Source organism: Mustela nigripes, chromosome 2 (genome assembly GCF_022355385.1).
Source record: "Mustela nigripes isolate SB6536 chromosome 2, MUSNIG.SB6536, whole genome shotgun sequence".
Lineage (NCBI taxonomy): Eukaryota > Metazoa > Chordata > Mammalia > Carnivora > Mustelidae > Mustela > Mustela nigripes.
In genome coordinates, this window is record NC_081558.1 from 120,379,276 (window position 1) to 120,402,788 (window position 23,513).

The 23,513-nt window shown below is 35.7% G+C and overlaps 1 protein-coding gene across 2 annotated transcripts in view; it reads right to left on the bottom strand.

The window, feature by feature from the left end:
* NAALADL2 (N-acetylated alpha-linked acidic dipeptidase like 2) overlaps positions 1-23,513 on the bottom strand; it is a 1,087,900-nt gene that overhangs the window by 39,600 nt on the left and 1,024,787 nt on the right. For both annotated transcript variants that reach the window (XM_059391522.1, XM_059391521.1), the window contains 2 exons: positions 19,416-19,509; positions 7,266-7,461 (listed from right to left, as the gene is read on the bottom strand). In XM_059391522.1, coding sequence (XP_059247505.1) covers positions 7,266-7,461; positions 19,416-19,509 — 290 coding nt within the window. The remainder of the gene's footprint in view (positions 1-7,265; positions 7,462-19,415; positions 19,510-23,513) is intronic.

Consider the following 23,513-nt stretch of genomic DNA (forward strand, 5'->3'; position numbering starts at 1 on the left):
GCTATAGTTGCCAAAGTTGAAAGAAACAAAGTGCCCCTTAAGAGGTGAAGAGATAAGCAAACTGTGGTATATCCATACAATGAAACATTGTTCGGTGATAAAAATAAATTAATATAGAAAAGACTTAATCACATTGCTAATTGAGGAAGCCAATCTGAAAAGGTTACACACTGTATGATCAAACGATAGTACATTCTGGAAAAGGAAAAGCTGGAGACATGAAAAAGGCCAGTGGTTGCTGGAGGCTCAGACAGGAAGGAGGGAGAGACAGAAGGTGAGACATAGATTTTAAAGTGTGGAACTATTCTGTATAACAAAGTAATGGTGGACAAATATCATCGTACACTTATCAAAACCCAGAGAATGTAAAATACAAAGAGAAATCCTAACATAAACTATGAACTGTACTAATATATTAATGGTACTATTCATAGTATTAATATATTAATGTTGGCTTATCAACTGTAACACACTATACATCAAATGTACCACACTATAGCAAGGATAATAGGAATAATAGGGAAACTGTGCTTTGTGGGTGGGGGAACTGTGTTGTGTGTGTGTGTGTGTGTGTGTGTGTGAGAGAGAGAGAGAGAGAGAGAAGGGTTATATGAAAACTGTACTTTCTGCTCAATTCTTCTCTAAACTTAAAACTGCTCTAAAAAAGACTTTCTTTCTTTCTTCCCTTTAAAAAATATATATACTGTAGTAGACAATGAATAGGTTCACTGGGCCAGAATGCTTACTCTGCCTTTGCAGAATGATAACTAAAGGGAGTTAAAAAGAATCCAACAACAAAACAGATGCCACAAGTTCCCATCTCCAGACAATGCCAGTTCCCAGGAGTAGTAGAGCAGTACATACAGGAGTTATAGTAAAGGAAGAGATGAAAGAGTCAGAATTTTTAAGAAAATGGAATAAGTCAAATTTTACATAGTGGGATTTTGACAGTAGTAATATTTTTGAGAAGCTTTATAGTTTCTAACCTACTTTTCCTTACATGGTCCCTGATCATATACATTGTTTCATCTGCTCCCACTGCCTACCAACCTCAGTATCTCTGAATACTTTGCAGCTTTTCATTATATCATGGCAATCATCTACTGTATTGTTTCCTGTTCCCCTCCCACAAGATTAGAAGAATTCCCTGATTATAGAGGTGAGGCTTAGTACTGTGAGTGCCCACTGAATCAGACTCTTAGAGCTAAAAGGGAGTTTAGAAATTATCATTATCAACAAATGATCATATAATCACCCTAAGACCCAGCGACACCAAGTACCTTAACTAAGTAGCTGGAGACATGGACAGAGAGGAGGTGCTTGCCACTACTCGCCCCTGCTTCATCTGCCCAGGCTCAGGGGAATCCTAAAAGACAACCTGAAATAAGAGTCTCAAAGCCACTAAATCCCTAAATTCACTAATTCTTCCTTAGTATTGTCTCCCACATCAGCCCTTTCTTTGCTCTTCATTACCAACCCTAATATGCTCAGTCAGGTTCTCAGCACACCAAGCAGTTCTCACAATGAGTCTTCCCAAAGATTTCTGTTCTCTTCCAGCTCCAGGGCACCCAACCTGGAGCATGAGCTGAATCTTCCTAATGATACAGAATTCTCCATGGCTTCTTTTGTGTAAGAAATGAAGTTCAGACCTCTCCAGAGAGAATTTAAACTACTCCACAACTTGATTCCTTCATGATTCTCCTTAATTATGATCCTAATACTCATCCAATCTATTCCACCTCTTGTTCTCCACTCCCCAAATGATGCACAACCTCTCTTTTGTGTCTTTCTTCACATCATCTTCTCCTGGAAGTGCTTCCTTTCTTAGACAGTTTAGGAGACTATAACAGAATATTACAGACTTGGTGGCTTATAAACAACCCAAACTTATTTTTCACAGTTCTGGAGGATGAAAGGTGTAAGATCGAAGTCCTGACAGATTTGGCACTTTGTGAGGGTCCATTTTTTGGCCCACAGACATCACATCTTCACAAGACAGGAAATGGCAAAGGAGAGCTCTGGAGTCTCTTTTATAACGGCACTAATCCCACTCATGAGGAAAGGTAGAGACTCCCAAAGGTCCCACCACTGAATATCATCCCACTAAGGATCGCATTTCAACATACAAGTTTTGGGGGAAGAAAATAATTCAGTCAATAGCAATCCCTAATTTAATGAACATCATACCATTCCCATAAGCCCAGGTAAATATCCCTTATCCCCTAAAAAGCCATTTTTAACCATCACAGGATAATAATTTCTCTCTTCACTGAATCCCAATGATACTTCTTGCCTGTGTATTCATTATGAAATTTCATAAGTATTCTTCAAATTTTTTTTCATAATTTATATCATATACATCTTAAACTCCTTAAATGTAGGGATCTTATATTGCCAGTTTCAATCAATATGCATGCACAGAGCAGTGTCCAATGAGGGTTTATTTATGAGAAAACACATTTTATATGCAACATTGTAGGATTTCAAAATTTTTGAATCTTCTGATGCTGAATTATGAAGAAAATTCCTTCACATGTTCCAAAAATAATGTTTCAGTGTTTAGCGACACTTTGGTTGAAGCAGTATCCTTTGGGACATGATCCAAATTCTAAATGAAATATTTAGTTTTATACAATGAACTTCTGTCAACAACTTTCTTGAAAAGCAAATTACTTTTGACTTCCTCCTTGTATATTTGATGAGAATTGTCATAACACCATCAGGTTGAAAAGTGAGATTCTTAGATGAATAACATCTCTAAAGGTTATTTAATGTTAGAAAAAATGAATCTTGCTCACCAAATGTTCTTTTATACAATGTAATTAACAATTTTATCTTTACTCCATATGGTTATCATTATAATCAATTTTTCCATTTTCTTTAACTGCATATGATCTTGTCACACCCATTTTTGTACTTTGAACATTTCCTCCACCATAAAGGAAGAGCTTAAAAGAATTGGGAATAGAAATTCTACTGTAATTTTGATATTTCTGCTTCAAGAATATTTAAATATTTAAATATGAATTCTCTATTTAAATTAAATTAAATTTAAATTAAATATTTAAATATGAATTCTCTACTAAGAGAAAACATGAAGTAGGATGACTTGTTATATATTTCAGGAATGAAGTAAAAATTCAGATCAACTGATCTTGGGATAAAGGTCAGTCAGATAAGTTAAAATGAAGCGATCTGTTTGCATCTATCTATTTGATTTTGGCATATATATGAATTAATAGGGCCAAAGAGAATAAGGCAAACATGTATTTCTTTAACAATTGTAGCAATAGTTAAAGTAATGCCAAAATATTGAACCATAAGCTTTCAATTCTAAAGTCTGTTATGAGTTAGAACATTATCATAATCAACACTTTGAAGCTTGCACACTGGGATACAAGTTATACTGTAATCATATCACTAACAGGAAAAAAGAATCACTTTCTTAATCACTGTTAACTCAGGAAAAAATCAATATCTCCTTTTCCACTCAAAATGTATGATAAATAAATATTATTGAAGTGGTAATGCAAAGTTCCCTGACACATACCTCAGACCATAGGGATCTTCTATATCTAAAGTAAGTGCCAAGGAAGGCAAATGATGAATCTATTTACTAAATCATAATATATAAAACTATATTCCTAATGTATAATTTTTATTAATTTTTGAATTTTTCATAAATTAGAACTGAGGAAAATTTTTATATTCTAAAAATATAATTTACCTATTCTGATTAAGACTTCTAATAATGCTGAATTTAATAATGTGGCTTAATTGTTTCTTTAGCTGTTATTAGATCTACCATACACTTTACTTTACTTAGATACCTTGTTTATTCTCTTTCTCCATCCCCACCTCTGTAATACAATCTTATCAGAGCAGGTGTTATTAACTTCAGGCAATTTCTATGTTTGTGGCGCTTACCACAGTGTCTTAAAAATATCTATTGTAATAAATTAACATTTTTCAGTCTTGTAATGCAAGTCAAAGTGTTAGAAGAAATGATATATTTAAATGAGATTTTGAGTTTAAAATCATAACAGAAAATCACCAAATATCAGAACTAAGAAAGATTTTTTTTATTTTAAACAGGTCTCATTCTCCTATCTCATTTTACAAATGTAGAAGTGAAGATACAGAGAGATCAAGTGTTTTGTCAGATCACAGAATGTTGGTACTAAAGGCCACCTGAAACCTCATACAGTCAAAATATTTAGAGCTACTTAGCCTTTGTTTGAATACATGCAGTGACAGTAAGTTCACTACTCTATAAAAGCATCATATCTACTCTTTTAAGAACACTGTTTATCGGAAAATTTTTTCTTATATGTAATGAAATGTGTATTGCTATGCTTCAATTTTCAATTCTTTTTTTTTTAATTTTTTCTTTCTTTCTTTCTTTCTTTCTTCTTCTTCTTCTTCTTCTTCTCCTTCTTCTTCTTTTTTAAGCTTTCATTTATGTAACAGAGAGAAACACAGTGAGAGAGGGAACACAAGCAGAGGGAATGAGAGGAGGAGAAGCAGGCTTCCCGCCAAGCAGGGAGGCCAATGCAGGGCTCAAATCCAGGACCCTGGGCTCATGAGCCAAAGGCAGCCGCTTAATGACTGAGCCACCCAGGCACCCCTCTCTCTTCTTTTTTAATATGTTTATGCACCACATGCAGTGCCCCATGCAATACATGCCCTCCTTAATACCTACCACCAGACTCACCCTTCCCAAATCCTCAGTTTCTCAGAGTCCACAATCTCTCATGGTTCATTTACCCCTCCGATTTCCCCAAATTCACATTTCCTTTCCTTCTCCTAATGTTCTCCATGTTATTCCTTATGCTCCACAAGTAAGTGAAACCATATGATAATTAACTTTCCCTACTGGACTTATTTCACTAAGCATAATCCCCTCCAGACCCATCCATGTTGATAACAAAAGTTGGGTATTCATCCTTTCTGATGGAAGGGTAATATTCCAATGTATACATGAACTATATCTTCTTTATTCATTTGTTTGTTGAAGGGCATCTTGGCTCTTCCCACAGCTTGGCAATTGTGGCCATTGTTGCTATGAACATTGGGTTACATATGGTCCTTCTTTAACTGAATCTGTATCTTTTGGGTAAATATTCAGTAGTGCAATTGCAGGGTCATAGTAGCTCTATTTTTAATTTCTTAAGGAATCTCCACACTGTTTTCCAAAGTGGCTGCACCAACTTGCATTCCCACCAACAGTGTAAGAGGATTCCCCTTTCTCTGCATCCTCTCCAACACTCGTTGTTTCTTGTCTTGTTAATTTTGGCCATTCTAACTGGTGTAAGGTGGTATCTCAATGTTTTGATTTGAATTTCCCTGATGACTAATGGTGGTGAATGATTTTTCATGTATCTGTTAGCCATTTGTATGTCTTCTTTGGAGAAGTGTCTGTTCATGTCTTCTGCCCATTTTTTGACATGATTATCTGTTTTTTGGGTGTTGAGTTTGAGGAGTTCTTTATAGATCTTGGATATCAGCCCTTTTCCTGTAGTGTCATTTGTGAATATCCTCTCCCATTCCATGGGTTGCCTCTTTGTTTTGCTGACTGTTTCCTTTGCTCTGCAGAAGATTTTTATCTTGATGAAGTCCCAAAAGTTCATTTTTGCTTTTGTTTCCTTTGCCTTTGGAGACGTGTCTTGAAAGAAGTTGCTGTGGCGGTTGTTGAAGAGATTACTGCCCATGTTCTCCTTTAGAATTTTGATAGATTCCTGCCTCATATTCAGGTCTTTTATCCATTTTGAGTTTATCTTTCTGTATTGTGTAAGAGAATGGTTGAGTTTCATTCTTCTATACATAGTTGTCCAATTTTCCTAGCTCCTTTATTGAAGAGACTACCTTTTCCACTGGATATTTTTTTCCGTTTTGTTGAAGATTATTTGACCATAGAGTTACAGGTCCATATCTGGACTCTCTACTCTCTTCCACTGGTCTATGTGTCTGTTTTTGTGCCAATACCATGCTGCTTTGTTGATCACAGCTTTGTAGGAAAGTTTGAAATCAGGCAACATTATGCCCCCAGCTTTTTCTTTTTCAACATTTCCTTAGCAATTCGGGATCTTCTCTGGTTCCATACAAATTTCAGGATTGTTTGTTCCAGCACTTTGAAAAATGCCAGTGGAATTTTGATTGGGATCTTTGATCCAGGCTTCAATTATTTAGTCCTAGTTGTGTCCTTAGGTCAAGCACAGTATGTTTAGTCCAGAATATTTTTAATGTTGTATGTTATATATGTACACACACAAACACACACACATAAAGTGATGTAGTGCAAAAGTCTAAATTTGAGGTCCTTTATGAATGAGAGTTCTGGGCCAAATAGATTCCTGCCTCATTATTTGTTCAGTATCTCTTTGCCTCCTTCCTTTTTTCACATTCTCACATGCATACACACACACGAGACATAAACACACTCACATATATTAAATTGTTATACACACACATTATATATGCCTCTATTACATAGAAAGGCATGTGTACTTATATTTTGTGTCTTGTAGAAAAATAAAAAACTTAAATAAGAATACGTGAAGTATATTAGAATCTTTCAAATTCCATTTTCCCTCTTTAATGTCTACTATATCAGAAACTATAAAATAAAAACCATGTTATACTCCTCTCATCCTCTAAAAACCAAAATTGAATCCCCCTTCCATATCAAAATGGGTTTATTAAAATATTAAAATTGTTAAAATGTTTCTAGGAATCACTCTCTTATGGCCCTCCGACTAATATTTCTAATCTCCTGCCCATTTCTAGATTCATCTAAATCCCACTCTCCCCAGAATATTAAACTTATTTAGCTCTATCTTGACAGGTAGCCTCTAGAACTAAATGCAATACTCTAGATGTGGTCTTACTATGAAAAATAGTGTAGGCTTGTCTCTTGATTCATTCAAGAAAGTATTTTTCCCAATATGACCTATAATTCCATTTGGTTTTCCCATAGCCATGTCATGTCTGACTCATATTGAGCTTAATGTCAAATAAAATTCTTAGTCATTTTCTATATGATATTTCCAAGCCAATTTCCTTTATTCTATACTCGTGCAATTGAAATCTCCTTTGGGTAAGAGAATGGTCCTCGAAGTGTAGATATAATAATTACTCATATAACTACACATAATATCTACATTAAAAATAGTGTCATTTTCACAGAAGGTACACATTCTGAAAGTTAAACATAAAAAATTTAATTGAGGGGCATAAACAAATAAAGGTTGAGACACATATCCTACCTATAAAAACCTGGTGGCACTTGCTGTACCAGGAAGTTTTTCTCCATGTCTTGGAGAATGTCATTCAGCATTCGGACACGGATGGGAATTCTTTCCTTGGGATCATTAGCAGGACGCATCTCATCTGACTGGAAGAGTTCAGCACTCTCCCGCAGGCGTGAGGCCAGAGCTAACAGTTGAGTGTTGGGTTGATCACCTGGTGGAGATAAATGAGTACATCTCAGAAGAGACATCCTCAAAGGAGCAAAATAATCATTCTGCAATCATGATGTCAAAAAGGAACAGCAGTTAAAATTTTATAATTAAATTTATATATAGTTAAATTATAATATTAATCCCACAAAAATATTCTAAATATTATATTCTGCTAAGAGTATTATATTTACTGCTACCACTACTACTAGTAATAATAATTACTACTACTAATAATAATACTAGTAAATAAGTACTGATTGGGAGACTGCTATGTTCCAGACACTGTATTGAGCACTGTAAGTATTTATATTATTTAATACTCACCAAAACTTGCATTGTCATGTCTATTTCAGAGCATCTGAGAATTAATTAAGACAAGCAAATTGTACTAGATCATCAAGCAAATGATGTCAGGCCAAAATTAGAAGCCTGATCTTTCTGACTCAAAAATTCATGCTTTTCATGACATATCCTAAATTTTTGTATGAGGAAAAAAAAAAAAAGATTGTAAAAGAAGTTATCTTCTCTTCTGAGAGCATGAGATATGTTACTCTGTTGTGATATGTCCATGGGCTCCTTTGTTTTACTCAAAATTTCCTGTAATTTGAAGCTGAAATATATCTTTGACTTGAAAGTACATTGAAAACTATCCTATGTAATGTTTACATTGCTTGGTTTTGCTTTTGGGATGATTTTTGTTTGTTATGCTTTGTTCCTATTTGTATAACTTACTGGTCATTTTGATATGAATGGTGGCAGCAAAAATAGGACATTCCTTTGACTAAGAGTAAGGCAGCATTAGTACAGTGATAATGGCCACCAGAAACTGTAGCTAGACCACCTGAGTTCAAATCCCTGCTATACCACTTAGTAGCTGTGTGATGTTGGGCAAATTACTGAGCTTCAGTATCCTAATTTATAAAATGAATAAGATTATAGCATCTGCTTCATAGATTATGAGGGCTGAATGATGAACATTTTATAAAGTGTTACAAAAAGTATTCCCTCCAGTTAGGCACTTTCCAGCTGATGTGACTTACCACCTTGTTTAAAAAGCAATCCTTTGTTATACCATGAAAGGGACATTCCCTCATCATCTTATTCCTAATATTCCCCACCATTTGAGTCATTCTCTGGGTGAGGCAACAGTTGGTGGTGTTGTTCTCAGGAAATTAGGTACAATTGATTCCAGCAAGGTCAGAAACTCAATACAGAGAACTATGTCAAGTCGAGGTGAAGAAATGAACATGGGCCTGATGGCTGTCCTGGCAGCCAGCCTAAACTGGCAGTCCTGAGAGCATGGCATTGATCAAAGCCAATGGAGAGATGAGGAGGCCATTTGGGACCTTTGGCTGGGGAAGTCTCAAGCAAAAGGGAAAGATCACAAAAGGACTCTTTCCAAGTGAAGTTCAAGGGTTTTCAGATCCTCAAACACCTGGTCTTTGTGAAAATGCAGATTCGCAGACCCGCTGAATCTCTCCAGTCATAGAGCCCAGGAATATCCATGCTACCCAGATTTTTACCCACATTTTAAAGTTTAAGAAGCACTGTAGAGAACTGAGGAGCTAAGAAAGATTATCTGGGTTAGAATTACAGCTGATGTATAGAATATGTCTTCATAGAATTACCAACCTCTAACTAAACATTTATTGTCTTTCCCCTTCATCTGATGGGGACTATTTCACATGTCACTTTCTTCAGAAACCAGCACAATTATGACACTCAATAATTGTTTACTAAATAAACAAAAGAGATTTAATAAATTATTTTCAGAAAAAAATCCAATAACCAAAAAAAACTGCGCAGAAATAAGTGGTTTTCATGAGAACTATGAAGAGATTGCCACATTTATATGCTTTCTGCTCACTGACATCAACAATATGAATAAAATTAATTGTAGGAGTTCACAGGCTTTGGCATTTTGATGTTTTCAAAGTACATTCTATATTCATTAATTATCTTGTTTGATATAACAAAACCTGAGGTTGCGAGAGAAGTTTTTGCTCATTGAGGATATTCAGCACTCTGTTATTTAAACAGTTATAATGATAATGCCATTTTGTGAAGTTATGGTTTATTTTAAATAGTGATGTTTCACTGAAGTTAATATATGGGGACCTTATAGGAAATACCATTGTACAAGGAAAAAATAAGACAAAAAAAGCACATTTAAATTATACTGGAATAGAAAGACTGAACAACAGAAAAAAACAAGTTCGACATCTTAGTCTTCCACTTAAGAAAGAAAAATCTGTTCTGATCTAACATACACTACAGAATTGAAGACATTACTACTGAATCAAGTGAGACAAATTGTACCATTCTACTTTATTTAGCTTTAAATGAATTTATCTTTCATGGTAGTGAGGATGTAGAGAACTGACAGCTTTAAGAGCTGTCTTGTTCCAGAAAGGACCCTGATAGTGAACACCTGCCATCTACACAATCCCCCATGTATTACTTCCAGAGTATAAGCTTACAAACTGAAAAGTAGCTTTACTTTCAATGTTATCTTAATCATTTGTATACATAACTGATGTTCCAAAGATTCCTAATAGCATTTTAATGACAATTAGAACTTATATGTCCATTTAAATAATACCCAGAAACTAACATCACTGACTCTATGTAAGCTGTGATGCTAAATGATTTTTCCCCCATGATACTGAATCCCTGTTAGAATGTCAGCTCTGTGAAGGAAGAGATTGTTGTCTGTTTTGTTCATGGCCATTTCCTCAGACTAATACTATGCCTGGCATATCACTGAATCATCTACTTTGATCAGAACATTATAGTATCTGCAATATTTTTATCCTTATCTGCCTTGTCTATCTCCTTTCCCTGACTGAAAAGAACCCCACCAGGTCATCAAATATGTTTTATCTCTTTGTATCTCTAGATGCTAGCACAATATCTAAGACATAATAGTCATTTACTAATAATTGTGTTGAATAAATTTTGAATTATAAGATAATATTTTGAGATATTATACTAAATAATGCCTACAAAGTCACTTAGGGAAATGTTTGGCATATAATAAGGACAACTAATTTTGCTAAAATTCAATAATAATTGCCAAGGAAAAGAAAAGATAAGAAAAGAAGCTATTTTAGAGTAATGATAAGTCAAACTAAACTAAATTGAATTAAAATATGGCCTGCCAATAATCAATAAAAAGAATATATAAAACTTCATTTAAGTCACAGTGAATGTCAGAGAATGGAGGACTAATTGAGGCTCTTAACAGTTCAGGTTTAATAAGCAATAAGTCCATTGACCATAGAAAATGAACTGGGAGTTAGAGATTTCTCTCAGTGAGAGTTAATACAATTATCTTGAAGTTATATGCACAGGGAGTCTAAAGACCCAGGTCTTGGTATCAAAAAACATGTAAGAGCTCCATCTACCTAATTACTATCAATGTAGTTTTGACTAGATTACTTAATATTATTGTCCTTTAACTTCCCGGGGGAAAAAGAATAGTCATTTCAATCTCTAAGCATAGAAATCACCATAAATGGAAGTTCCTGTTATCAGAGTACACAAACTAAGTATAAATTAGCACCAACTCATTTTTCAGACATGTAAAACTACTTTGACTAATGATTTTTTCTTAGAGATGTCACTTTTCACGTCTTCAAATCAGTGCTCCCACTTCCCCATTGTTGTATCACACGCTTCCCTATAGACACTGTAATAAAGATTCGCAATTCTATTATGTGCTGAGTATGAATCTGGAGCCATTCTTTCTTCCCAAGGACTGCATCTCGAACTTCTTAAGAACAAGGAAAGGGATAATATAAAAGTTAAGGAATTAAACAACCAGCCTTCAAAAATAGTTGTCACCCTTCTGGTGAAAAGCCAAAAATTAATAAGTTCAAAAAAATTTTTTTAAGATTTTATTTATTTATTTGAGAGACAGAGATCACAAGTAGGCAGAGAGGCAGGCAGAGAGAGAGAGAGGAGGAAGCAGGCTGCCTGCCGAGCAGAGATCCTGATGAGGGGCTCCATCCCAGGACCCAGGGATCATTACCTGAGCTGAAGGCAGAGGCTTTAACTCACTGAGCCACAGAGGTGCCCATTAATAACTTTTTATAGCATGGCAGAACATACTGATATGTGATGAATATTAAAAATCAACCTTAATATAATACAAAATAATTAAGACTGCCTAGTAAAATTATCTTGTTATTTAAGGGATAATTGAAATGGACTTCTAAATTTCAAAAAGAAACGATGCATTTTTCCTTTGCCTTAAAGTAAAATACAAATGTATTTTCAGTAAATAACGTATTGAGTCCTATTTTGTGTGGTGTTCTATAAATACTGGGAGGGAGGCAAAGGCAAAGATTAAATCTTCAATCTTAATAAATTCTTAATCTAGCTAGATAAAATCCACAAGTGGAGAATAAATAAGGATCAAATAAAATAAATGCTCATGAGAAAGACTAAAGAATTTATTGTGTATAAAATATCTTAAGTAAATCCAGAGAGGAAGTGAAACTTGAAAGACAGATCATGGAATTGCCCAGAAATCGAGGGCATCTAAAATGGACCTCTTGAAGTTCTGAGACTCTTTCTACATTAAAGCAGTCAAGGATATTACATCTGTAAACCATAATATTAATTGCTACTAATTAATCCCTTAATCCTCAGCTTTTTAGAGGGTAAAGTTGCCTTTAAGTTCAACCCTTCCATTTTTTTCATTGTGTTATACAAAGAACAGATCTGGATATTATAAGCAGTAGTAATATTAACTGTAGAGGAGAGAAGGAGGGAGGGAGAGAGAAGAGGAGGAATTATGAGTAAGTGGATAGATAGTGAGATAGTATTCAGATTTAAGGAGGCCAGTTCAGAAGAGGCTCTAAAACATCCTGAAGGAAACCTGTCCCTACTCCTACCTTCTAGTGAGTCATCACATTGCAGCCTTGTCCCCTTCAAGTCATTTGGGAGGCAGTGTGGTGTAGTGGAAAGGGCAGGGGCTTTGGAATCTGATAGAGCCATCTCTATTCAATCCCTAAACCTACTGCTTAAATAGATACACCCAATGAAAACATAAACACACCCTACCCCACACCTCACTCACAGTTTCTTAATCTCTAAATTGCTCTTAACAATATCCAGTTCAGCTCATGTGGCTAGAGTAAGACTAAATGTCACAATGGACATGAGACACTTGGCACATTACCTAGGGCTTTGTGGAGTGACCCTGAAAGTGCCATGGTGTCCTCAGAAAACTTGTTCCTCTCGAGGACCATTGTTACAGAATCCTAAAACAATTTCCAATAGTAGATCAGAAGCTCAAAGGAACTTCATACATGTCCTATCCAGAAGGTCTCTAAGACATCTGGGTAAGACTAGTAACTACAGTTCTGTCTGCCCCCACTGAATCTGTATGTTCTTTTCTAACCTGCCAGGACCTGCCCCAAATACCTCTTCTCCCCAGCCACTCCTGAATCTTGATGAGTTTCATTTTGGCATAAACCCATGTGTTTAAGTCTGGTCTACAACCTTCAAGACAAATGCATAACTGTCTGATTTTAAAGAATGGTTTTACTACCTACCATTGTGGCCTTTCTTCCAAGTTTTATCCTCTAAAAAGTTTTAAATTTCAGTTTATTTCCACTTTTTTATCTTTTTGTTCTATTTTGTGGCTGTATTTTTTAAAGACTCACTCAATTTCATCTTAAATTAAGAGTGAAATGTACTGGTCATACTCTAAAACTACATTTTTATATCAAACAAACATAGCTTTTTATTTTAATAGTATTTCACAGAACCTGTTCTTCTATGGATGAGCTTATCACAGCTTTAAAGGTGCTAACAATTGCAAAATCATAGCTTAGACTTCACTGATTTATAGTGACAAGGGAAAGTATGATTTATGTTTCACATAACACAGTGGTTAAAAGCAGAACAGAAGATTATTTGGGGGGAAAAATGTATGTTACTTAATGTCATTTTAAAAATATCTTGTGGCATCGCTAAAGAGAAAAAAAGAAATTGCCAATATGATTTCATCCAGGGGAAACAACAGTCCTTTATTATCCTACATTTTCTATTCTTCATGCTGGCTTCTTTAGTATGAATCACAATGAATCATCTCAGCTGGTTATTTAAAGAAGTTAAACAAACAAAACGCAGGTATAGAGAGAAATGTGGGAGCTAGCACACTGCTGATAAATAATCTAACACTGATTTTACAATACATTGATAAAAGGATATTATTTAAAAGTGCAATATGCCAGAAGACAGTAGATAATTATATCTAAACTGAATATAGTAGAAATCCCTCTTCCAAAGGCACTAAACTGGCATACTTAGAAGAATCAGGTCGCCCACTTCTTAAAAAGTATGCAAGGCATTCTGAAAATTTTCTCATATTCTAAATATTGCCCAAGGATCCAGCTAGCCAACACAGATGAAAATCCAGCATGAATTTGACCATATTGCATGGAATGAGTTCTCCCAACAGTGTCTGTCTGCCTGGTGCAGAAACTGATCTGGATATTGGCTGCTTTGGAAGAGTGAGCAAAACTTCCCTGGATGAATTAAATTCATGTGTGGTTTATTTTTTACCAGTCTCCTCCTGAGGCAGAAAGTTGGAGTTGTATATTTAATAACATGTGTGAGTTTAATTATGTTTTGGTTAAGCCAAGAAAATGAAAAAAAAAAAAAAAGATTGAATAAAATTAATCAGTATGAGGTCAAGGATACTTTATGCTCTATTATGAGCCAAGATTAAAAGTATCTTTTAAAAAAACACAACTTTAAAATTGTTGCCGGAGAGGCAATACTTACAGAAAAATGGATTGTGGTACTATTCTGTCATGGGCACAGGGTTTTACTCTTAAAATGCACTTAGGGGGGGAAAAATTCACAATATAATAGACCATTACTATGATGGGAAAGTAGGAAAATGGTCAGAAGTCATTACCATATTTCAATCAATGTAGTGACACATATAAAATGTAGATACTGAAAAGAAAACTTGAAACAAATCTGAATGAAGTACTCAGACTACTGAAAGAAATTATGATAAAGGGAAGCCGTAGGAATAGCAACAAATTGTGACACAGGACATAAAAGAAAAGAAAGTATAATTCTAAGGAATACAAAAGGGATGACATGTTCTGGATAATAACTAAGGGACATTATTCAATAAAAATATGAGTTCAAAAAGAAGTGGGAGGAAAGCAAAACTAGTTTCAGGAGACAAATTCTGATACTATAGTGACAACCAGAATTTGTTGCAGACCCAGTTGTCCCATCACCTTGCTTGAACTAGATGTGGGATATCAATATATGAAATACAAATTTTAATTAGTTATGTAGTCACAGTCCATACAAAAATATACCGGGGGGGGGGCGGCGGCGCCTGGGTGGCTCAGTGGCTCAGTGGGTTAAAGCCTCTGCCTTCCACTCAGGTCATGATCCCAGGGTCCTGGGATCGAGCCCCACACCAAGCTCTGTGCTCAGCAGGGAGCCTGCTTCCTCTTCTCTCTCTGCCTGCTTCTCTGCCTGCTTGTGATCTTTGTCAAATAAATAAATAATATCTTAAAATAAAAAAAAATATACTGGGGATTGATACTAAACATATTTTTAGGAATTTGTACCCAGTGGATGGCCCATTTCTTATTGAATTTCTCTCAATTTGAGCAAACAAGGTAAGCTACTTCTGAGAGAAAGCTTTTAAGTCCTGTTCACTCAAAATGGTAACTTCCAGATATGCCAGTTTGGGTCAAACTACTAGAAATCTAATGTGATTTGGAATTTCCATGGGAACAAAAATTTTATTTTATTGTTTAGATTTTAATTGGATGGATTTGGATTTTTTAGGGAGGACACAGGGCCAGGTACCTAATGTACCCACTCTTTACTATTTCTAGGGCAGTCCAAAGTTGGAGTTGGTGGTAATTAAAATCAAGATTGGAGATAGATGGGCTGAGGACTAGAATCACACAATTTATAAAGCACATACATAATTTTTGCATTTAGGACATCCATCATAAATTACTCAGAAAGAAAAAAAGGCATCAGATGGGTCTCAGTCACTTGTGATTGTGGAAAAGAACTGACACATATTGAAAATACGAAACTACAGATCTTAGAGGAACAGCGCACTTGGCTCAGTCACATCATGACGATGAAATACTATCTTTCTTTCTACAATGAAGTGATTGACACTAATGAATTATCAGCTAATTAAAAAAAGAGAAAAAGTCAGATAAAGTTACCATTGTCGGTTTTTTAAAGAACAGGAGAAAATCCTGCCAACAACCATTTTACATTTAGTGAGACAATCAGAAGGTGGCAACAAGCCACACAGTTAGAACCTGTTTCCTGCTGAGTCTGGCTTGCACTAAATAAATGTGTACATAGCCAGATCAAATGAAAGTGACTTTTACTTTATTTGGTCATTTGTACGTTTTACAATAATGGTAAATAACAGAATTCCAATTAAGAAAAAGAGCAGATATTAAGCAGAAAGCATCAGACTCACAAAGTCCCTTAGCTATTTTGAAGTGCTGTTTTAAACATTAAAAAGTGGATAAAGTGAGAAAGAGTAAATTTAGTCAGGTTGTTAAATGCTCAGGCCTTAGTCTGCTTCCACGTTCAAGGGTGTGGTGCTACCTCGTTTATTCTTGGCACCTGTCTCTGCTGCCTGCACACTAGCACCAGTGCCCTGCGTGTGCATTTTTTGGACATACTTTTATTTGCAAAATGTACCCCTGAAGCATATCAGTTATCTTATCAGTCACTATTTACATTATATCTCCATGTACCACATATAAATATTCATTCTCTAACTATTATGTGTTTGGCATTGACCAAATATTAAGAGCCAAGGTCACTCAGTCAAAATGAGTTTTCAAGACTGTATAATAAATCAACTCAAACAAATTATTCACTGGTAAATTATCCTTCTTTCTGGTGGTTGTGAGAACAGTAGAGAATGGTCTGCTGCTACCGTAAACTAGAGTAATAAATAAACAAGATGGCCCGTTGTCAAGGGGTAAAAATTACACCGTTGAAAATGCAATTGGGTTTCAGAGACCTTCATACGTAAACTCTTTGCAGTAGGGAGAAACAGTATTTTATAGTCCAGCCTTGAAGGTCACTTTTTTTTTTTTAAGCTGTGATTGAGAACTCAAGACTAATCACTGCTAGCTGTCATAACAAAATAAGAAAATATATCAACAATTAAAGCTTGTATTAAGCAGTAAAATTAGATGTTTCATTTAACATGGTACAGGAACTCTGTTTAGCTAATGAAATTATCTCAGACTGTAGCTAAAATGAAACTTAAATATTTATTTAATTGTTATAAATTGTGTCCATTATTCACACATTATAGCATATTATTCTATTTTAGTAATAAGGTAATAACCAGAGTACGCAAAATGGAACAGGTACATCAAATTTCCTATAATTTAGCAGATATTTGAATGATGTTTTACCTTGATATACAGTAAATAACTTTGAATCATGATGATTAAAACACAAAAATGTATATAGCTTAAAGGTGATGAATCATATCACTTTGAACAAACATTTACACTCAAGTCACAGTAAAAATTTTTTTTTTTTTGCTTGTATATCAATGTTTTTGTTACATTTTTCTTTTGCTTTGTTTTATGTTTCTAGTACAGGCACATCTTAAGTCTGCCCACATCTTTCTGAGTGAAAGTAGAGGGAGACCCAAGGAGTCTCACATCAAAAGAAACACAACTCATACAAAACCGACAACCAAAGGGAAAAGTTCTTTACGTAGAGTGGAAGCAGCCCAATATAACAGCAAGAAGCCAAAATGCTCCTGGCTCACCCAACTAAGAAACTTGATTTTAGGGAGAGGTTCATCTAGCCTTAGTAGCATCAGCCCACAGTGGAAATCTTTGTAGAATGACCGTAGTTTGGTTATTTTTTCCCCCTTGTACTAACACACTTTTAGATATAACTATTAAAGAAAGAATTATTAACCTGGCTTATTTTCATGATATTTTTTGGACCTTCTTCCTTTAACTAAAATCTGACTTTCTCCTAAGGATACTGCATCCAAGACAAGAGTACCACCTCTCAAGGGGTGGTGCCTTCTCCCAGGCACTTTGTAGCCCTTTCCCTAGAAGAACCCTAGGAGGGTCCTCTGCATTACTGTGCATTTTTTGAAGTTTTTTGCTCCTGGTTTTGTCACTCCTTCTTATAATAATTACTCCTGTTTCAATTCTTGGCAATTTCCAAATGCACATATTCTAGACTCTTCTTCCCTCAGCCTCCTTTCCTCCTATCCCACTGCCACGGTCATGTCCTTGCCCGAACAACGTCATTACCGATGTCTTCACTCTTTGTATGATCACATTTTTAACAATCCCATTTTCTGGCCACCAGCAAAAGAGTCCTTCTAGCTCACTCACTCCCAATTCTTTGATGGCACCAGGAAGTAGCATCTGTCACTCCTCCTCCCTTTCTGTTTCCCCTCATTGCCTTCATTTCCTGACTTTATTCCATGCCCAATTTAGATACTATGGTCCACTCCCATGGGTGCTCCTTTGCACATACTCCCAGTTATATCTTATCTAATTCATTGTCCCTCTCCCATTAGAGCTGTAGCCTGATTAAATACAGCTCTGTCAGTGCTGTATTTGAAACCCTCCTGAAGGCTGAATAATTGTATTGAATTATCTCATTAAAATACAGGTATTTCTTCTGAGCTCTAATGCTGCCCAAAATAGAGGCATACCTCATTTCATTGCACTTTGCTTTATGGAGTTTCACAGAAACTCATATTTTACATTTTTTACAAATTGAAGGTTCGTGGAAACCTTGCATCAAGCAAGTCTATGATAGAAGCTTGACAAAAGTGGAAAAAAAAGGAAACTGTATAGAGACCAACTTCAATATACCAAAAACAGAGCAATCTGAGGCCACTTCATATGGGAACAAATAACCCTAAACAGCTCATTTGCTTTCAGGGTTATGGTTTATAGCCAATATAATAAGAATCATTGAGGGGGGGAGTTGTGTTATAGTATTCTCCAGGTTAAGAAGCAATCCTGATAGACAAGATTTAAAAAAGAAAAAAAAAGTATTAAACTTACAGATACCGGAAATATTTGGCTGTTAAGAATAATTCACTCCCCCCCCCAAAAAAAGAATGAATGACCATTTTCTAAGAATTACTGCTTAAGGATTATAGTTAAAATATTGACTTTGGTATTGAGACGTATATGTCTACAAATCACACATTAAATATCTGACAATAAGATGTGTGACTCAAAGAGGTGGGTACATTTTTTAATTACAATATTGCCCTTAGTATTTGGTTAATGAAGACAAATTACAAGCTTAGCGAAAGCTTTGTATGTAGATAAAAGGGAAATGAAGGTAACGATTAGGGTGGTATTAGAATTCTGCAGAAAGAGATGTATTCAAACATGAAGGGATTGAAATAGAAACTATGGGAATAATTCTCTTCTTGTCACCTTTAATCTAGGGTGGACCAACACTTCAGTGATCTGGCATCTACCTCAGAAATCAGTCCCAAAGGAGAAACGTCTGGGTCAATCTTGTTTGAACTGACTGAACGTTAGCTACAAACTCACTTACCTGCTTCCTTCTTTATTTATTTGGAAAAATATCCGATCTATATTTTTTCCATGTGGAATTTATAAAGGATAATAGAAGTTTGAAATTATAAATCTCTCTGACAAAGGGAAGTAGATGAAACATCCTTTATAATCTGATATTTTGTCTTGTGCTCACACATAAATACACCTCTTTTCTATTGACATGGCAGTCCGATTTCTTCTAAGCCCTTCTCATGATAATCCTCTCCAGGCAGGGAGTCTTGTGTTGTCATAGTTAATAAGATAGCATATGATTTTATCCATTGCTCATTAAAAATTAGTTGAACAATCTTTCATTTGCTAAAATTACTATAATTCAAAGAAAAATTACCTTTAAGGCTGTTTTGAACTTCTAAAGCTACATCGAGAGCATTAAAGGGCAGAACTGGTTCATTGGCAATTTGCAAAATCACTTCTCCTGAGAGCTGAAAGAAAAAAACACAAAAGATGCTAGTATTCAGTATTAAGGGTTTCTGATTTTTTTTTCCATTTTTTAAAATACATTCTTATGTAACCACAGCAGCAAAAACACAGAGGGTAAAATATACATTTATAAGGTATCTTTGCCTTTTAATTCCCTGCTAAGCAGAGAACCCAACAGGCTCCTATCTCAGGACCTTAGAATCATGACCTGAGCCGAAACCAGACGCTTAACTAACTGAGCCACCCAGATCCCCTCTTTCCACTTTTTAAAAAAGATTTTATTTGTTTGAGAGACAGAGAAGGAGACAGCAGGGGAGAGACAGAGGGAGAAGAGGAAGCAGACTCCCCACTGAGCGGGACCCTAGGATCATGACTGAAGCCGAAGGCAGACCCTTAACATACTAAACTATCTAGGTACCCCTAGTTTTACTTTCCTATGAAGAAAAAAAAATCAGTGCATTTTTCATGTTTCAAAATAGTATAAAGGAATATAACATTTTCTTCTTTTTTTAGCTAAAATATTAACAGCACCCTAGTTGAAGAAGTTATAATATTTAAACTTTAAAACAATTCTTTATACAGCAGTTCAGAATGTTACACAATTAAAAAAAAACACACACAGTAGAGAGAAGTAAATGAAAATCAATATCTGGTTAGGGGATTAAAGTAATACCCCAGACAAAATTAATGATCAATTTATTTCATTTAAAATATAATTTAGTCTGAATGACCAGATGGTTACCAGATGGTGGGCAAGGGGCTGGGTGAAATAGGTGATGGGGATTAAGGAGTGCACTTCTAATGATGAACACTGTGTGCTGTACATAAGTACTGAATCACTAAATGGTACGCCTGAAACTAATATTATACTGTATTAACTAACTGGAAATTTTTTTTTAATTTTTATTTTTTTAAAGATTTGATTTATTCACTTGAGACAGAGAGAGCACAGAGGGACAGTGAGAAGGAGAAGCAGACTCTCTGGCTGAGCAGAAAGCCTGATATGGGGCTCAATCCCAGCACTCTGAGATCATGACCTGAGCCAAAGGCAGAAGCTTCACCAGCTGAACCACCCAGGCATCCCATAATGAACTAGAATTTAAAGAAAACTTAAGAAAAATAAATGAACTGTTGTTTTCATTAGGAACTAGAGAAAAAGTAAAATAGAATAGAATTTAGTCTGAAAAATTCCATTAAAATCTTAGTTACTATTTTCCTTAATGCTTTACTCTATTTTTAATTACTTTTCCAAAATCTAGTTTTGATAAACTAGTATCATTTATATGTCTTTGAGGTCTATGTTTAAATTAAAGTTAAACAAACTTTAATGACATCCTCAAAACTTATATGTAGGATCTTCATATATGCATATCACCCCCCACCATGCTCCAAAACTGTCTGAAAACCAACATATGCACCACAGCTGAACCAGCAAATGCTTTAGAGACTGAACAGATCATATGTATTCATATACATCTCCAAGGAACTTAGGGCTGGCGGCAAAAGCACTGTTATTCTCCCTCTTTTTCAACTGATATTTGATATTTACCTTAGTGTAACAAATGTCCCTACATCTCTAATAACCCTGAAGCTGGCACAGAGAGGAATGTGATTGTGTTGATGTTATTAATGTACTATGAAATGTTATTAGTAAATGAAAATATTGTCTTGTGAAACTACACTGGGGAATTATCACACTAACTTGAGGCATTATAGAACACGTAAAAGATACAACTTACAAGGAAAAAATGATGTTAAATATTCAAATCTACATATTCAACAAGGGTCAAATTCCACTTACTATTTAAAAGTTTTAATTCCCAGGTGTTTGCACAATTTAAGTCATGATAAAAATACAGTTCAATTCGACCTTCTTGTAAATGCTTGAAAAAAAAAATGCATCTTTTAGAAAGAAAGAGGGAGAAGAAACAGTTTTGGTGTCCCTTTATTTCTTTGAGATATTTTTTCCCAAAAGTAGTAACCACTTTTTCCTCGATGCCCATGTTTATTTGCAGAGTATTATCTCCAGAATAGTAATCACAAAATCCTGGGAAACTGCCTACCCTGATTATGCTGTTTTTCAGGGGGAAAATCTTATCTGCAATAGGTTGATTTGAATTCTGTCTCTATTCCACCTTACTACATCCAAATCATGTAAGAAATGCCGATATTTGGAAATAAATTATTTGTAAAAAGAAATTTTTAAAGAAGATTAAGAAACATTATGGTTTCTATTTTCAATTTGCACTGGATAATGGAAACTACAGAACAGACATGTTTTGTTTATAGTTTTGGAGTCTGGAAACCACACGTTATAAAGGATTAAAATGAAAGAATGGGGAGGGAGGAGAAAGGCAACTTCACTGTGTGCTGCTGAAGAAAGTTGTTTTTTGTTTTAAGAGTCATTTGGCAGCTCAGACAACTGGAATATAAGCCAGCCACCTTGCTATTTCTTTCAAAAAGAACGTGACAACAAATACTGGGACTTCTAAGGCACCTGGCTCGTGATAGAATGTTTAGACTAAATTGGCTTTACTTGCAGTTTCCTGAGCAAGAGGGAGATTTGCGTAGGTCTTGCCATGAAGTAGGAAAGATGACTTATACCCACACTCTTCTCATCCACTCTGAATTCACTTATTCAGGCAAGCCAAAGCAATCATCCCTTTATTTATATAAAGCCCCACTCTTTTCAAAGTGCTTTACACTTAAACATCGTATCTTGACAAACCTAGAGGTAGTTAGTGGGGGAATTAATTCTATGTTGAAAACATAGGCTTAAGTGTAAGACTTACTGGGTTCCAGTCCAAGATGATAATATAGGAGGATCCTGACTTTACCTTGTCCCATGGACACACTGCATCTAGAGCTACACACAGGACAATTCCCTCTGAAGAAAAAAAAATTCTAATTGAACGATTCCTACACATCAGATAAATAAAAAAAGCCCCACTTTGAAATGTGTAAGAAAGACTGAGACACACCACGACTGTAAACACTACCATATCACAGCAACATACAATTGGGAGAAAACTACCAAGTTCCATTTTCTCCCTGAGGAGAGAAGTGTTTGGATCCAACATGGAGTGCTCTGCCTTTTAAGACTTCCGCCTGAAGGGCAGGCCCCAAAACACCTAGCCCCAAAAGCCAATGAGACTTGTGCCCACAAGACCTACAACACTATAGCAAACAAAGAAACAGCTGTTAAGGGGCTTGTGAGGATTTGTTGTGAGTCCCCTGGGCTCAGTGAAGAGGTAGCAGCAAAAAATGTTTTCCCCTGAAATAGGTCAATTTACATATCTTAAAAGCTACAGGGGACGACTGGGTGGCTCAGTTGGTTGGACGACTGCCTTCGGCTCAGGTCATGATCCCGGAGTCCAGGGATCGAGTCCCGCATCGGGCTCCCAGCTCCATGGGGAGTCTGCTTCTCCCTCTGACCTTCTCCTCGCTCATGTTCTCTCTCACTGTCTCTCTCTCAAATAAATAAATAAATAAAATCTTTAAAAAAAAAAAAAAAAAAAAAGCTACAGCCTGAGAGTCAGGCTTCTAATTTAACACACATCTAGGGGTCAACTGCAATTCTTTCTGGAGACTGAGGAGGCTGGCAGGTGTTATCTTCACCATCTTCATATTCTCTCTCTGCCCTGCTCCAGGTCACCAGTGTCTCCTGAAAAGGAAATTGCACCCCTGTCTGGTACCCAGGTTTTGTAGCTGCTACCCAGAAGATGCACACCTTGATTGCCTGACTCTGGTGGCCAGTAGGGCCCGAGTTCTTGAGTTTGCATTCCTGGAAGACTATAGTAAACAAAAACAAAGACAAAAAACATTTCTTAATCAGCTATCCCTGCAGGGCTCAGTGCAAAATAAGAAGAGAGAAATGCCAATCTCCCAGTCTTTCCCTGAAAGAGGTCTATTTGCATACTTTATAACTTCTGCCTGAGGGTTAAATCGTTAATTGAACGATTCCTACACATCAGATAAATAAAAAAAGCCCCACTTTGAAATGTGT